General features: G+C 34.1%; 1 protein-coding gene across 3 annotated transcripts in view; it reads left to right on the plus strand.

Annotated features, from left to right (window-relative positions):
- The window catches only part of gria3b (glutamate receptor, ionotropic, AMPA 3b), a 134,429-nt gene that overhangs the window by 96,544 nt on the left and 18,927 nt on the right, over positions 1–18,958 (plus strand). For all 3 annotated transcript variants that reach the window (XM_069193467.1, XM_006632749.3, XM_006632748.3), the window contains exons 9-12: positions 759–866; positions 2,947–3,153; positions 8,750–9,123; positions 12,904–13,102. In XM_069193467.1, coding sequence (XP_069049568.1) covers positions 759–866; positions 2,947–3,153; positions 8,750–9,123; positions 12,904–13,102 — 888 coding nt within the window. The remainder of the gene's footprint in view (positions 1–758; positions 867–2,946; positions 3,154–8,749; positions 9,124–12,903; positions 13,103–18,958) is intronic.

The raw sequence follows: 18,958 nt of genomic DNA on the forward strand, positions 1-18,958 counted from the left end.
TGTAAGCAAGTCAGAGAGGTAGAGGAGGTTGTCAGTGTCCTAGCCTTTATGTTACAAACATTTTGGCCCCCGTACCTATGAAGTGTACCACTGTTAAATATCATAGGGGAAAATCAATTTCATAACATTTCTTTCAAAAGGTTTCCTTGGCTCTAGTTTTCCAGTGTTCAGCTGTGTATTTTTGAATTTTTGAGTGCTGCAGGTAAAATGATGCTTCGTGTTTAAATGAGAGTGCTGGATTACACATTAAGATGTCATTTTGAAATACACTTCCGTAGAGACTGAAGAGGAGATTTGTAGGATATAAATGAAAGGGCCCTTAGCTTTCCTTCATCCTTCTACAAAGGTCGTTACCACAAATGAGTAAGTTTCAGTCAAGCTCTCATTTTCAAGCTTTGAGATTTTAGAAGTGATCAGGTTTTTCAATTTAGCAAAACCAGGAAACATTCCACACTACATGGGCCCCTTCTAAAAGGGATTTTAGAAGCTGAAAGAATAGCACAGTAATAGCTCACTACACTGAGTTTCAGTGCTTTGTTCCAGTACTGGGTCAGCTGAGGTCAGGCACCAACTGTTCACTGTGCTTTATTTCTGGTGTGTCTTGCGGGTACAGTTATAACATTAAGCACTGAACGAGTCAAGACAATTTAAAATGTGTGTGGTGGTGAATGCAATAACACCACATCCTCATTTTTTAATGTCCCCTTTTTTCTGAGGTCCATAACGACAATAAATAATAATGTTTGTGTTGCTTTCAGATCGGGTACTGGAACGAATATGAAAGATTTGTATATATTATGGATCAGCAGGTCACCAACGACACATCGTCTGTGGAAAACCGAACAATTGTGGTCACTACTATCATGGTACACTTTCCATGCTGTTTAAATGTTTCACTAATTCTGCCACTCAAGGTCAAGGTGTTGATTCTATGATTCGATACATTCTGTCCTGGGAGGGTAGAACTTGTTGATTTCTTGCTTTCCACCCACTCATTACATGTTCAAACAGTCGAGTAAAGAGTGTTTCAACTGTATCCGTGTGGGTGTCAAAGCATTTTGATTCTCCATACCAGTGGCCTGTTGTAGCAGTGACATCACAATAACGGCTTTGGTAATGGTAATGGTCACGGTAATGTTTCATTCATTTAATATACTGTAGTTAGTTTTTAGCAAAAGCTTAGGATGAAGGCAAAATCCCTAATCTCACCCACTTTCTGCTTAAATATTATGCTTCTTTCTTACACGCTTGCATGTTTAGTTTTTGCATCCCGCCCTCTACCCCTTTTGATCCTCCTAGCATATCCTTGGCTCCTCCTTCATTAAAGGTGTGTCTCTGACAGCCCCATTCTTTCGCATGAGTTATTCTCCTCAGCCAAGTGAGTTACACACCAATGAAGCTCACTTTTCGAATCATGCCTCTTCTTTACCTTAATTAGGGTTTGACCAAACTACTGAGACATAAATTGCGTAAGTAGCTCATCATCAAGTAAATGGTCAGTGACAAATGGGATAGAATTCCTAGGCAAACCAGCAAAATTGCAATGGTTTCTGGCTCTGCACTGCACTGGTAATGCAAAATAATCATTTTTGAGTGAAGACATAAACAACTTCAGTCTCTGCTCCTTGGTTTTTATTTCTTCGCTCAAATCTATTTTGCATTGTGTTCTGGGAGTTCTGCTTTGAATTAGGGGTTCTTTTCCTGAATTTCCATGCTGACTTAGATTTCCAGTTATATGCTAAAAGTTAACTTTAAGTTATTCTGGTAGCATTCTATTTAAAGTGCGTTAACTGTGCTTTCACTGTATTTTGGATATTACGTTTCCATCCTTATCATGTCTTTTTTGCATGTTTTTTTTACATTGAAGCCAATAATTGGACAAAACGTGTCTAATCTGATTATAATGGAATATTTTCTCTTTTTAAATTGTATCTACACCAAAGTACTGTCTTTATGGACTGACTTACCATGTCTTTCTTTATAAGAAGGACTTACAAAGATTTAAGACACTAATAGAAATCTAAATACAGTACTTTATAAACAGTTCCAGAAGGGGTTGGTTCCAAAAGCAGATAAATTCACTGGATATTGAGATATGTTTTTGTTGCTCTATATTATTGTATTTCTTTAAATTCTTAAAATCATATGGTCATAAAGACCATATTTTACTAGTGTGTACTAGTGTCAATACCTTGGCCATATCAAGGGAAATTACTTTTGAATTTACGTAGAGGAGAAAGGGCACATTGAGCACAGAAAAATGTTAAAACCATTGCTAACCCCCAATGACATCCTAACTATTCTCTGCTCCAATTGGAGAAGGTATTCTTCTCTATGAGCATTTTTTAATGATGTGCAAATGCTGCAGTGTGTCTTTGAAGGAAGAAGGCACATACCATTTTCCTTGTGTATTTTAAATATGTAAGATATTACTTTTTGAATTATAACTATGGAGATAAGTTATTGTAGTTGGAACAATGCACAATGTTCATGCACATTGATGCAATGTGCTGCACTTTGTTACTACTGATACTTCTCATCCCTCGTCAGTCACTGCGATTTACTTTATGAATGTAGAAATATCCGGTCAATATCCCTTGAATCTATACAGAACAAATGCAAATGACCACATTTTGTCCATATCAGAAAGTTAAACAAATTAAAATTGGAAGACTTGTGAAGCACAACCTCATGCCCCTTTCTAGCTATCCAGTCTTAACATTTCACTTTACTTTTCTTTTAAAAAATGGGGGCTTCCTGCATTTGTTTCTGAATCAGCTATGAAACCCGCTTAATAAAACTCCTGTTTGTGGGGTTGTACATCACCCAAGTATGTCATCCAAGCATGAAAGCATGTGATGAATTATGGACTGTTACAATACATGGGAGAAATGTCTGATATGTAATGAATGTGTAACTATAAATTAGCATATGTTTAATTAACAGGAAGCTCCATATGTGATGTATAAGAAAAACAGTGATCATCTGGAAGGAAATGAAAAATATGAAGGCTACTGTGTCGATTTAGCTTCCGAAATTGCAAAACATGTCGGGATAAAATACAAATTGTCTATTGTAACGGATGGAAAGTATGGTGCACGGGACCCAGAAACTAAGACGTGGAATGGGATGGTGGGTGAACTGGTATACGGGGTAAGTAGTAGGACTGCTCATTTTATAACCAATCCTCAGATTCTGTATTTCTGTTCAACACCTGAATCATGTCAAAATGTACAAGATGTGTCTCAGTGAAGTAAATACTATGATGCCATGATTTAAATCTTCATCTATGAACTCTTGGTGATAGTTAGATAAAGGATTCTCCTTGCAAAACTGTAGATTGTTACCATCTGAGACACCAAGAATGGGAGTTGTGAATTGCACCAGAACCATCATTTGGGAAATGTGGACTATGAAACAACATATACAGTACATTTTTAGTATAAACCTTTTTTTATTTTATTTGCTTGTTACAGTCATTTGCCTATTTTTTTAGTTTAAAGAATGGTTGGTTTCTTTCGCTCTGCTATAAGTTCAGCTTTCCTAAATACAGTAGATTCTGGTTTAGTGTGGTATTATGAAATCCCACTTTTGAAAAGTTAATATATTTATATAGATCTTTTTTTCTATCCAGTTATTTTAGATAACCTTGGAATATTTCAAGAGTACTCAGCTCCTAACTCTGAATTATCATATTTTCCTTTAGATCTCCTGATTTCAGATTTCTAACAATAGAGAAGCAATCACATAGTGGTTTACTTTATACATGGTGGAAACATATAAAGTTTAGGGAACCATATCTGTTCAATTTTCCAGCCATCAGTGAAAAAGATTGTCTGCTTAAATGCACTAAGGGGAGAACATTATTCTTGAAAATGAAAAATTATACTCTCAAAAACAATGGACAAAAAAGCAATACCCTCATTAGCCTGTTACATGAGAAGTCAAAACTCCTTTGAAACATACCACATCTGTGCAACAAAAGATCAGCTGAATGTTTGATTCTAATGGCTTCTGACCTTTTGACAGACTTATAAATTAAACTATGTTTGGTTGTTTTTTAAAGGTTATGTACATTTGTGCCCTTTGTTACATTATTAAAGTCAATATTTATTGACTGCATTACAGCACCTCATTAGAATAGACCAGCAAAACATTTAGTGTGTACAGTATAAAATCTAGTTTATGGATGCTGTGTGTGTCAAGCACCCCCAATATTTTGATCATATTACAGTTAAATCAGAAGTGAATATACTGTATGGCTTACTTTGTACATGCTGTGGAGGCTACTATAGGATTGCACAGTGCTAAATAATTATTATGTCTTGTCCTGTACTCCATTGGCATGCTATCTGAATGTTAATTAAGATTCAGATGACATGATTTAACTACTGTAAATCATAAGCAACCAATATTTGATCTGAAAACGTATCTCTGCAGCATAGCTGATGCTATCAAATACAGTATTTCAGAAATAAATTAATTTTTACTATGGAATACCAGGCCTACAATAACAAATACAAACCCCAATATTTGCACTTTAATATTTGACTTCTGATAGTAAAAGAAAATCATCTTCCAAAGAGCTTTATGTTGGCCAAAAAGCTGCACCAGAACCAGGGCAAAACTCAAGAAAGTATTGAAATTCCAGAACAAAAGTGGGTATAAACCAGTACGTGGTTTATCTGTAATGATAAGGTTTTAAAAAGAAAAGGATAGGGCATTAATAACATTTTCTACAAAGACAAAATCTGCATTTTGTCAATAATGCAATCATGCAATAGAAAGTTTTAAATTTGAAATAACTGTGTTATAAAATAATGTGCCTAATCACATGCACAATGTGTATCGTCATCTGTTAAAAAAAAATGCACCTATTTTCATGAATATTCTTTTCAGCTGGACACTGAAGAGGATTTACAGTACATAATTTAATTAACGGCACACAATGCAAAGGAATACCTGATCCCTTTTACTGATAGAAAAAAATGCTTAATTTCCATTTTGAGATGAGAGGGGGACAAAGAGGCTCTTTGTGAATGTGCAAATATTTTAAGACGAGAATCTCCAATAACTTTGTAATGTTGGTTCTTATGGTGTATAGTAGTACAAATATCAGCAACTAAAAGCATTTAATTTCCTACTGTACACAAATGCTCATATTATAAACTATATTTAGTACTAAAATTATAGAACCTGGATATTCAAAATTTATTATACAATTTAAACTTTGATTATTAACAGCCTGTGGAGGTTTTGTTAACAGAATTTTAAGTACTTTGTCCAAAAATACAGCACTTTGCTGTTTAATATATAAAACAAATGTAGCAGTTTCATTAATATAGTAAATCTAAAAGTGTTTTCTGAGGTAAAAATGTATGTTGAATTATATAAATATAAGTTCATATTTCACAAATGAAAAAAATAGCAAAAAGTAAGTTCATTTTGCATTGGATATTAACTTATGAAGTTAGAAATTAAAAATATAATAATTAAATTAAATTAAAATAAAGTCAGGAACAATCTCATGACTGACTCTATTTCAGTCAATATCAGTTCAGCTTTCTAATTCAAAACAAAACTCTATATAACTATAGTGAAGAGTATTTTTGTAACACATACAGAGTTCTTTTAGTGATGTACTGTTTGGAAGTTTCTTCTATGCCTACAAATATTGCAGGTAAAAACATGGTGTAATTAAATGTTATTGTAATTAACAAATTGGTTTATAACTTGAGCATTCATCACATAGGAACTAACTTTTTTTTTCATAATGTTATCAACATGACCTGTAATGATCAGCATCATATACTGTACATACTGTAGAAACTACAACAGATGAAGAGCAGACGTCTTAGTGATTCATGGATTTCACCTAGCTTGTTCATAATGCAATTAATAGCACACAAAGTTATTATTTTTTTAAGAATTGAGAGATCTTTAAAATATATTCTGGCAACAAGTCATCACTTAAAAAATAGTACATGGAACTTTAACTTTGGCATTAACTTTAGCTTTGCAGGTAACAGGAGTCTGAATGTAACCTGATGAATACACCTGTTGGATACAGTATACTATATGTCTCCGTAAATTGTTCATAGTTTCCTGTTTAAAATTATGTTTTTCTGGTGCTGGAACGAAAAAGACCAAGATAATATAATCATCTGTAAGAATTCATGTCAGCTGTGTAAGCTTTGAAACTTTGCAGAGTTTTACACTGCAAATCATTTAGACCATTAATTAGCTTTCCATGTATGACACATGCATTATATGTACAGTACATGATATACAATGTGCATGAACATTTTTTCTGTACCGTTTGTTGCGCTGAAGCTTAGAGTAATGACACTTTGTAGCAACAATTAATATTTGTTAAATAAAACAACCTACTGAATAAAATCAAAGCAGAAAAACAGATATTTAATATGAGAAAAATGGAAATGTCATGATTACATAAATATTCAAACCCTTTGCTGAGGCACATCTAATTGAATGAGCTCTGAGTGTAATTAGTAGTGGTTCCTATGATTTCAGAATATAAAAACACCTTTTTCTTGGTTCCTTGGTCATGTAGTGAAAAGGCTCAATCAGGAAGACTTGGGAACTTTCAAAGCAAGTCAGGGATAATGTCAATGAAAAGCACAAATCTTAAGTGTAGAAAAAAATCACAATCACTGAAGATCCCTGTGAGTACAGTCAATTCAAACACATAGACACTGTCTAGATTAGGCAAATTGAGCAGTTGGGCAAGGAGGAAAATGGTGAGGGATGCCACTGTGAGGCCAACAAACAACTTTGAAACACGGCTTTCAATGGCTTAATGGTTCAGTGGCTGAGATGGAGAAAATATCTCTGGGTCAACAATCTCCTAGTCACTTTACAAAGCTAGCCTGTATGGCAAAGTGGCAACATTTTCCTCGAGCTGGAACTTAAAAGACCAAGAGAATATAAGGTGTGATAACATGATCATCTGTATGTATATATAATTCATATCAGATGTGTAAGCTTTGGGACTTTTAGAGAGTTTTACTCTGCAAATTACAGGCTTCTTAAAGGGATTGGCTACACAAGGTTGATTTAAAAAAACTGTTAACATGTGGCAGGAGGTTTTGTGTTCAGACAAAATTAGAACTTGGTGGTGTAATTGTAAAACGTTACAAATGGCTCTAAACCCACACAGCACAGCACCGAGTCAATGCCATCTTTACAGTCAAGCATGGTGGTGGCAGCTTCATGCTATGGGAATCCTTCCTCAGCAAGGACTAGAAAACTAATTAGAATTGAAGGAAAAATGGACAGAGTTGAGTACAGGCAAATGCTAGATGAAAACCTGTTTCTGTCTCCTAAAGACTGAAAAATGAGATGAAAATTCACTTTTTAGCAAAATTGAAAAGGTAAATGTCTTTCTTAAGAGGTTGAGTGGCTCGGTCAAAGTCTTGATTTGAAACCTATTGAGAATCGCAAGCAACATGAAGGATTTGCTTGAGCAAATCTGCGAAAATGGGCAACATTGCATCAAGCCAGACATGTTTAAAAATGTGTCTATATCATTTAATAATTTCCAAAAAATGGGAGACCACAGGAGGGCTGTGAATACTTTTGCAAGGCAATGTATGCTAGATGTGTGTTTTATACATCGAGATGCAGCTCTATAGTGATATGGACATTTTAAACCTGGGGTGCTTAATTCACCCTGTATAGATTTGTCCTTTTGCAAAGTCATTCTGGTTAAAGGTAAATAGTTATGTGCCATTTTATACTTCTAAATGTATTGGTTTCATGCTCTTAACTTCATCTTTAGTAAAATGACCTGCCTAACATCTTAAAATGTATCTATGTTTTCAGTACTGTGATTGAGGTAGACATCTGGAGATTAAAGGTTTTATGGTATTAATGCACTTAAGGTTTTGATTTTATCTGACTTCTTGCATTTTAGAACCTGCAGGTTTGATCGCTGCTTGGCTAGGTACACCTACCAAAGGGGTTTTATTAGTCTACAAAAATAAACATTTTGGAAGCACCAACCAAATCTCATTATCAGGTCTTCCTTTTTAAAACTTGGTTCTGTCTTGCAATTAATAAGTATACCATTTGTGACATACTGTATAAGTCATAAATGTCTTGTAAGCGACAGGCTTCTTAAAGGCATTGGCTAACCAAGGTTGGATAAAAAAAAAAAACTGTAGATCATGTCACATCCACATTGACATAAAAAACCTAGTACTGTACTTGCACTTTTTGTAAATAATGTCATACAGTATGACGAGAATGAGATACTGATTTCTGGTGAATGGACTTTTTTTGTACAGGAGGAAAGGGTAAAAATGCAACAGACTTTGTTTTGCTTGTTGTTTTGTTTTTTTGCTCCATCTAATAGCTTCACAAGAGTGCAATCTAATCCAATCGGGCAATATTTAAAGTACTCAAGCTGTTCACGCAGCTACTTTAAAGGAGATGACCAGATTAGTTCAGATGAGCATGATAATAAGTAACAATATACAGTACAGCTCTCTGGGGGAAAGGAAGAGCTAATGCTTGAGAATTCTGTAATTCATATGATTACCAATTTAAGATTTAAGAAATAAAAAAGCAAAGCAATAATGTAGAGTTATGAATATTCTAAACACAATTTAAAATCACTTTTGGGCACTGTATCAGCCTCTAACTAATGTCTCAGAAATATATTGTTACTGTCAAAAGTTATTAACAACTGAAGACTAATGCATACTGTACGTGTTCCCATTTCCAGAGAGCAGATATAGCCGTTGCACCTCTTACTATAACACTGGTACGAGAAGAAGTGATTGACTTTTCTAAACCCTTTATGAGCTTGGGAATCTCCATTATGATAAAGAAGCCTCAAAAGTCCAAACCTGGAGTGTTCTCCTTCCTGGACCCTTTGGCCTATGAAATTTGGATGTGTATAGTGTTTGCCTATATTGGAGTCAGTGTGGTCCTCTTCCTGGTCAGCCGATTCAGTCCCTACGAGTGGCATTTGGATGACAGTGATGAAGCAAGAGACCCCCAGACCCCTCCGGACCCTCCAAACGACTTTGGAATTTTTAATAGTCTCTGGTTCTCCCTGGGAGCCTTTATGCAGCAAGGATGCGATATTTCACCAAGGTTGGTTCTTCATTAACATCCATCACCTTTTTGCATTTTATGGTCATAAAAGCTGATGCCATGGTGCATATATGTTATTTTTTTCCTACTCCATTTTCTTTTAATTTGCTTCTTCCCCAACCCCCATTTATTAAAATTCATCATCTAGGCTCCATGCTTGCAGTCATGCATTGCAATCCACAAATAACTTATATACACCATGCCGGAGACTGTAAAATGCATAGGGTCAATTTCTGTTTCTCTTTCTACGACACTTGGAGGGCTACCGTGTTTTTGCTGCATATCCCATTTTACGGTCATCAGCTTGGTGCATATAATGTATTTAAGGTGGAGGACTAAAAAGTTGAATACCCTTCCCCATCTTAGCATCAGCACTCTGATGAAGCACCTTCAAGCACATTGCCACATCAGGATGGCTTTTTTTCACTCATTCTGAGCTCTGTCATGTCTTTTGTTTTCTTCTTTTCCAACATTCAGTGCATCATTTAATTTTAAACTGTTATTTATTTACTGTTATTATTTTTCATGCTGCATCCCTTTTCACTGTACCTCACAGGAAGTGTCATTGTTCAATCTGTTATTACTTTCTGAAGTCGGGTGTTACTTAATTAGGGCCCCTTTGAACAACATCTTGTCATCCATCACTGCAGTACCGTATGTATCTGTTTCTCCTGCAAGGAGACAACTGTTCTATGGGTTATTGAAATGCCTCAAGATTAATTAAATACAGTTTATCTTTGAGATGTCTTGATGAGAAAAGTTCTATATAAAACCATCATCATTATTATTTCAGTTGTTATGAACTAAATAGTTATTCATGCTCTGGATGAGATATATCAGTATGCTCAAGAAGCAGTAGCATAGCATAACTACTTTTAGAATGACATACTGTAGATAAGTGGTTGGTCTGATAGTGGTATACTGACTTGCATCGACCACAAAAATGTGGGATTCTAAATTAACTATTTAGAAGTCATAAATGTTAATTTAGCAGAGCATAAATACAGATAGGGAAAGGAAGAATGTTCATATGAATGCCACATTAAAAATCTGAGAATTTAAAACCACAATAAGACTTCAATTACTGTTGAATCTATCTAATTAATGTTTAAGTCCCATAGTTCCCTATGAATAATACTATACATTATTTGATTTATTTGCAAAAAAGATTGGGTTTAATACTCCCTGTGTTAATCCTTATGTCCATTGCCAGCTACAAAATCTACTACAGCAGGCAGAGCTTTCACTGTGCCTTCAAAAATGTGGAACAAAGGGATAAGCTGTCACAGAATAGATGCTGTAGGATGCATTTCGATTTTCATGGACAATTAAGAATCCCATTTCTGTGAAAGCCTACAGTATGTCAGCTCCTAACATGCCATGTAACAGACTTCTAAAGCCTGCCTAGGTAGGACTACTGCAGCAAAATAGCTGTCTGCAAGCCGAAAACAAAACAGGAATTTATACTGTATTTGGCATATGTTACATTTAAAGATTTCCATGTATGTTTAGTTCCAAACATACACTTTTGGTTGTTTGATGGCATTGGGTTATCATTAAGTAAGGTGACAGGGATTATGTTTAGCTTTTGAACTGGCACGCTTTTGAAGCAATGCCCAATGGCACTCAGTAGCTCTTGTACAGCATGTGCATTTGTCTCTTCCACCAGTAATGGTGGACAATATTTTAGAAAATTTAATATTTTAAACCATGTACTATATTTGTTTGATGGCAGATCAATCTGAGAACAAAAAAATGAAACCACTTATCCTACAGTAAGTCTTATTCTATTTGAAATTGCTCCCAAAGACCAAAGCACATCGACTACACAAAGGCTATATTAAAAGGGATGATTCAGAAATGAATCTCATTCAGAGAACCCTTTAAGAGTATCTATTTCTACAACTAGTCACCTCACACAACACAGCTAAAAAGTAAATGTTTCTGCAGTTGTAATGAAGTTTATCCAATCTGCTTGGAGGCAATTTTACTTGGAAAATTTCATTGTAATGTTTATGCAGAAGACTACAGATTTTCAGAAGATGTAAAATTTGATGTAAAAAGAAGAAAAAGAGAATAGTACACCACTTTTAACTGAAGGCTTCTATCATTATAGGTCAATAACCATTTATTATGTCTTATGTATTGTTTGGTACAGTAAAGGTAATTCTTAAATCAATATGTTCAGTTTTGGATATTTTATGGACAGCAGAAATCATTACAAGTTAATGCTTCCCTATAGTTGTCAGGAGTATAAAAGCTAAATGGTATCTGAGCACCCAGATTGCTTTCATCTATGCTTTCATAGATTGCTTTTTTTGACAAAGTAATCATATGCCTTTTAAATGCATTATTATCTCTGTGTTTGATTTGTTACTCATTCTTTTTCATTTCCTTCAAACCCACGGTTACGTCTTGCTTTCCTCCAAACGTCATCAAAAGGTACTGTTTTTTTTTGCATTCATATGTAATTTTATTTGGTTAACATTGGTCACATTTTCCTTAGAAACATTTATTAACTGTATGATGTCGCACTGTTGCCTTTTCCCCTCAATTATGTGTAAGGTGGCTAAGGTCAGAATTACACAATCTAGAGAAATGCTTTTGGATAGCCTTAGCTCTAACATTTGACTATTCTAGAAGCTAAATTAAACATTTATAATGTATGAATGGTGGGTTAAAAAACAAAAATGAAGAAGATCAATTTACCAATTTTGTGGTGATCATAGTATTCAAAGAATTCTGTTTTAATGCTAGGGCTTCAGTTTTGTTTCCCATCATTGCTTTGTTTCTACTTTAGTGGCCAAGATATTTCAATTAATATTTACCCTCCATGTTTTTATGTAATTAAACTTAAGATGTTACTTTGATGAGTTCAGTCCGCTGTGATGTGCTGTGAGTTTAATTAAAAAAACTTGCAATAACACTAGGCTTCAGTATAGTGAATTCTCAAGCAAGAATTTTTCTGTAAGTATTGTTATTATGCACTCACTGAAACTTAAAAGCAGTACTCCATTAGGGGAATCTACTGTATGCCCTTGAGATTTGGATCCTACGTATTTGAAAAGCCAATGAAATTGACTGCTTAGCCTTCCAAAAGTACTCTGAAATAATCATGAATGAAATCAAATAAATCAAATTATAATGTTAACTCTTACATTTTCCATAACACTTTTTGACGTCACAAAACAGAGATGTGTGTTGTTATGTAGATTCTGATGTTACAGACAAAACAGACTCCTTCACAAAAGAAACTTTTAATACATTTATCTTGGAATACATATTTCCTTTAATTTTCTGGTCATGAAATAAACTTTTATTTTACTTGCTTTCTATATCATTTGATGTCATTGAAATCACCTAAGTAATGATCTTTTGCTTTGACAGTATATCCATTACTTCAGATAATGTATTACGGAAAGAAAACCTCTTCTTAAATGAACCGATTAAACTTGATTAAAAATGCAGATTGTTGTCCCATCATTAATAATAATAATAGATCAGAATTATCAGAATAATAAACCAGAAGGCATTACTGGCGTGTTGTGGGAATGTTGCCTATGTGTTGAAAAGGCGTTCAAACAAGTCAACAAGCTGACAACAGTTGCCTTCTATTTGCTGCTTTCAACAAATATTGCAGTCTTGATTTTAATAAAAGTGAACAGAATCTTAATAGCTCCTTTAAAGTTCAAGTAATACAAAAAAAACATTATTTTGAACATTCTCTACCACCCAAGCTGAACGTACTAATGTATTTCTGTCCTTTCCGTGGTATTTTAGGTCCTTATCTGGGAGGATTGTTGGAGGTGTGTGGTGGTTTTTTACACTGATCATTATTTCATCTTACACTGCCAACCTTGCTGCTTTCCTTACTGTGGAGAGGATGGTCTCTCCAATTGAAAGCGCAGAAGATCTCGCCAAACAAACTGAAATAGCATATGGCACCTTGGACTCAGGTTCAACCAAAGAATTCTTTAGAGTAAGTGAATTTGATTATTTTACCCATTCATGGTTAATGAATTTCCCCTACCAGAATGTGCTTCTTGTTTTGACCAACGCATACAGTATAAAATAGGATTAAGTGAACAGAGTGTGGAGAATTTTAATAAAAACAGCATGAATGAAGCTTTATATACTTATTATATGATAACTAAGGTCTTATGGCTGACACCTGTCTGTAAAAGTTATGCACAGCACGTGAGTTATATAAAGAAATAACTGTGAAAAATGTCTGTGATATGCAATGGATAAACATCAAGAAGTCTTATCAAAATAATAAAGCTGGTCAAATTTCACTCATCACTGTCCTGCTAAGGCTGACATACAAAGTCAGGTATATAGCACCAGAAGTTAATTGTAGTTGGGGTGAATTACCAGAGTTGAAATGAAGTACCTAAAAGAGAGAGAAAAAAAGAATTTAAATAATAAAATGCAGTTTTGACAAATATTGCAATTAAACGTAAGTATATAATGAGTCATGAATTCATCTGAAATACAGTAGCTGAATGAGACAACAGGGTATATGCTGCCATGTCAGTATAAGAGATGTCAAAAGTATGGTACAGGATTCTTAATCATTCACAAAATGATGAAGAATGAATAAATGACATTCTATTTCCAAGATTTCTTATTGAGTAAACCTGGTGAGGCTACCCTTTTAAAAGTGCTACAGTAAGTAACAACATTTTTTTTTATTTGTTACAAAAAGCTAAAAGCCAATGTGTGCTTCTGCTGTTCTTCCTGCTGGACTTCATAAATCAATGAATGATTTGTTTGGCATACAGACATTTACAGAGCTATGTTGTAGACCAGTCAAAAGTATTGTAAGGGAGATAATTGAAAGGTGGTTAGGGACCTGTAGATTTAAAATATACTACATAATGAGTGCCCTAGTTACATCCTCAATCTTCAGATTGGAAATGGTATGTGTGAGCTATGATTCCAAGGGACTTTTAATTAAAAATTACAGATGACTGAAGAAGAAAAAAAAACACTGATTGATAGGAGTTCAAGTTATATTTTAAATTCATTCTCCACAAAAGACATTTTAGTTTAATTAGACCCATATGGTAGAAAGCATGTGGAAATATCAAAGCAAGTCTTTTTAATCAACATCCTTTGGTATGAAATAATAAGCTGTACATTTAAGGATTCTCTTCCTAATTATTCTGTGCTGTCCTCTTACAATGGGAGGAAAGTCTGTCTGTTTAAACTCTTATTAGTTGTCATTGATGTAGAAAGTGGAGAGTTTCAGATTTTTTTCCATTAAAAATCTTCACCAAGAAGCACCATTAAAATACTACTAACTTTGGTCTTCAAATAATTTTAATAAAATATCATAAGACAAAAACAGAATACATTCAGAACTATTTTGTTGACTACATGCAATAGATAGTATGCATGCAACAGTAACCTTGGCAGACAAAATTTGCAGAATGATAACCTTCATATAGAACAAATATACTATGTTGGTATATTATAGAATATGCTAAGAATTATTTTGGACCTAATACTATTTATATGTAATTTAACATATTTTATATTTTAGAATAAAGGAGCAAATCTGAAATATGACTGTGTTATCTGAGGAGCTTTATTAAATAGTCAAAATGATCATTTAGAGTAGAGGATTTAAAGAGATCTTTGATAGTTCATCTGATTGAATCCTTTTTATGGTGAAATTATAGGTTTCTATAATTGCTAGTTCTGCAGTCAGAAAGAAGTATGCATACAAATGCATACATATGCAGTCAAAGTTAATAAGTGGGGCTGTAATAAGAAGATAATTCTGGTCCTTTACCTGTAGTGTGCATATGATATGCATCCAGCAGAATGCAGATGTCATGTCTTTAATGAGTTTGAGTGAGCCCGCTATTTTAGAACTTAGGATACTGAGTTCAGGGTAAGCAGGGAAAATCAATCCTGCTTTTGTGTTTGAACAAAAAACTCTTTCTTTAGAACATTGTCAGGGGCTAGCATCTGTCAGATTCATATTAAATATAAACCATTTTGCCTACTGCTTCATTTATAATTTTACTGATCATGCAGAGGACATTCATTCTAATTTAAGTCTAATACTTTATACTGTATAAGAAAATTGCATTCTATTAATGTAGTACTATGATGGAAGATGTCCATTTGGAAATTCCAAAAAGTCTTTTGAAATACAAAGATATGAGAAGTGAGAGTTCCAAAATAAAGAATGCATGAAAAATATTTTATTTCAATCTTGCTGCATTGTAGTTTTCTGATTAACAATTGAAAATAGAATCTGAAGTTGGATACTTTTAAATTTATCATGATCATGGGATCAAGTAAACCATATAAAAATGTGTTATATAAGTGAGTGATTAAACATTGTCATATAACATTGTATATAAATTCTATTCACGCGATACAGAAAATTCTTACCAACTATATAATTTGGTTATAAAGTAATGACATAAGCAGCCTGAAAACAGTGAGACGCACGAATCAGGCAAAATATTATATGTTTATATAATGGCTTTAAGATATAAATTCCTTAGCATTCAAACATCAGTCATGCCGTAGTGAGTAATCTGTCAATGGCAGTTTTTTAACCTGTGTCAGAATTTGTTCAGAAGGGTCAATGCATTGGCATTTAAAGCACTGCCTCTGACATTTACAGGATTCTCCTGTGACATTCTTGTACAAAGGCAATTTTATTGTGTAAATGGCTTCTTCGTGCCAACCTCTACCACAAACTGCATGGTCAAGTTCCTTGGACTTTATCCCAAGGAAATCTATCTTGGGATTTGTTCCAGGCATCATCTAAAAGGATACTCATTGAAAAATTAGCACTGTAACACTTAACATTGTTGGTTTCTCACCAACACACTAAAAACCATTTAGTTTGTTCCTCCTTTTTAGCATTTATAATTCAATTACAGTTTACAATTCACAACTGTCTGTTTAGCCCTATATTCTTCATGAACTCCTTTTATGCTGTCCAAAAAAATCAATTTGTTGTCATGATGACTTTTTCATACAAAGCATGGATAAGTCATTTGGAGATGAATCTGGCACTGACAACCCTAATCTTGCAGGTACCTGTTTAGCCAACAATTCACGAAAAAATAGCCAGTTCAGCTTCATAAGTATGATTAATTAACCATCAGGATTCACACTGGACACCTAAAGGTTTTAGAGTACCCTTTAGAGCTCTCAGATAGTTTGCAAACCAATGCAGTTTGAGACTCAAACAATAAGTTAAAACTAGTTTTATAAATTCTAAGTGTGGTATTGAACAAAACTCTTACAGTATATGTTATGAGCTACAGTACTTAAATACATTCTTTTATCTAAGGTGAAACTGATTTGTTTATTGGAATCATAGTGGATGACATATTTAACAATTTGACACTTAAGGTTTCTGAAAAAAACATCATATTCTGAAAAAGCACCCAGATTTGAATGTAGCAGTCATTATTCCTCAGAGATAATGAAATAAAAAAGTATTTTGAGAATCATTGCTTCTTTTTGTCTTTCCTAGAAGTATAGAGTATCCCCATTAGATGTTATTTTCTTGCTTCTTCTTATAGAGTTGTGATGTTTGGAGTCACCACTAAACCAGGACAAAATGACTAATAATAGATTATGGTAACCATTCCCCAAACTGACACAGCTTACAATAGTTATATAACAAAAAAAAACAATTGTTCTTATTGTTGAGAATCTGAACAATAAAACTTACAAAGAAACATCTCACAGACCTAAGTAGTGGCCTGACAGGGGCACTATTTCTTTAAAATTGAAGGCAATGACAAATTTGTCAGAAATAAAGCCTGTGTAACAAGTGGTTAATCATACAGGCTAACATTTTTGTAAAAGCAGTAATAGAACTAAGAAATGGAGTAAGCCTCACTTTTGGTTTATCACCTATTTGGTTCTGAGATAGTGTCAGCTTGAAACACCATGTGTGCCTCTGGCTAGATCTGGGCAGCAAAAAGTGCATCAAATTTTAGCAGGTATAATATACTGTAGTTTTAACATGCATAAATAATGGGGAAAAGCACAAAGAAACACTCCAAACTGGGGTGAGCATTTTAGTTAGCACGATTAGCACAATTCTATTTGTTGAATTTTGTTATATTACTGATTAAGTTTGGATTTTCATGCTTAACCCCATTTACTGCAGTAATGTTGCCTTAAAATATCAAATAACATCGGGGATTACATTAGAGAGCTCTGTGTATTTTTCAGACAAGATTTATGTAAATCCCACATGAAGGTAAATCAATTTAGTAAGTCTTTGACCAAAGTGACTTTTTTAAAATGTAAATCCAGTATTAATAAACTGAAAAGTGGCTTGCAAACATCCTAATTTGTTCAAGACAGTCACCTTTTCATAAAGCCAAGACAAATGACCTTTGCAGCTCTTCTGCAGAGCTTATGCAAATTCAGTAAAGCTGCGAGGCTGCATTGATGTTCCTTATATTTTGTTTTTACACATTACAAAAACTGTAAATTGCTTTTTTTTAATTTCTGAGACCGGGTTTTAAATCAGCTATTATGTGCAGAGAAATGGTGAATACATTTTGTGTTCACTAACAACTGACTTTATAAACAAACCTACAATTCTTCCAAAGCAACTCGGTAGTCAAATACCCAGTATTATGCTTTGCTTTGAAGTCCTAGTCTTTCAGAATAAACCTCCTATGTGTTCTGGTAGAAAGGGAAATAATTTTGCTGCTCAGAAAGGGAAGCCTTGACAAGATCCTTGCTTTACTTGATTAGCTAAAATGTGGTAGCATGCTTGTGACCCTGAAAACAATTCTAAGTAGGTGAGGGGTAACCTTGAACGAACTGAGATGATTGTAGGGGCTGGGTTTAATGGAATTTTGCATGTAGTGTATAAATTAGAATACAATACATGCTTCTGTCGCTAATAAAACATATCCAGTGGTCTGTATAGCTTACTGGCAAGTATTTGGACTGGGAATACTGGGAATTTTCCTAAAGTTTTCTTTAGGAAAAAAATAATGCACTAAAGAATTTTAAAGCATTCATAAAAATTGAAAATCATATGCATACTATATTTGTACTCTATGTTGTTTTGGGGCAGCAAACTAAATGTGTTGTGGTTTGTAGTGGTTAATGAAACAAAAGTGCAACAGCTTTGTTGATACCAGTTATCATCCCTGACTGTTATGGCCTGTATTCAAGCAGCAGTGAAAAAGCCTGACTAAATCCAAATCAATAAAGATTAGCCTTGCATTAAGAATGAAGAAAGCTGTTTACGTTGTCTTTGAGATGCTTTAATTATTTGCCCTTCTCAGCAAAGTTTAACTGACAGGTTGTGTGGCAGATGAAAATGTGCTCTGGTTACAGAATCCCTGTTAACATTTTTAGTACAGCTTTAAAAATATATTAGCTTGGTGTTGGATTTGATATCCCTCGCTGAGCAAACAGCAACATTTCATTAGATTGGGTTTTTGTTTTTTATTCATTTTTCATTTCAAGGATCTTTGACACACAGAGAAGCTAAAGTCTTCATTTCAGGAATGACAGGAACTGGAGGGTAGATGGTTACAGGCCAGTGTTCTGACCTGAGTTATATTTTAGAAAAGGCAATACAGATATTTTAAGATTGTTGGACTGTTTTCACACACATGATCCTGACCTCAGTTTCAAGCAGATTTTTATCCTGAGGATAGCATCATGTTCTGTCACATTATTTAAAATGCATCTGTCATAAACCTTAGTGCTTGCATGGAGTTTATTCAGCCTTTAATGCAAATTAAGCACATTTGAAGGCCTAGATGATAAAAAATTGTACAACAGTACATGTTCCCTTTCTACTTTGTTCCCCTAA

Source organism: Lepisosteus oculatus, chromosome 8, assembly GCF_040954835.1.
Source record: "Lepisosteus oculatus isolate fLepOcu1 chromosome 8, fLepOcu1.hap2, whole genome shotgun sequence".
NCBI classification, from domain to species: Eukaryota; Metazoa; Chordata; class Actinopteri; order Semionotiformes; family Lepisosteidae; genus Lepisosteus; species Lepisosteus oculatus.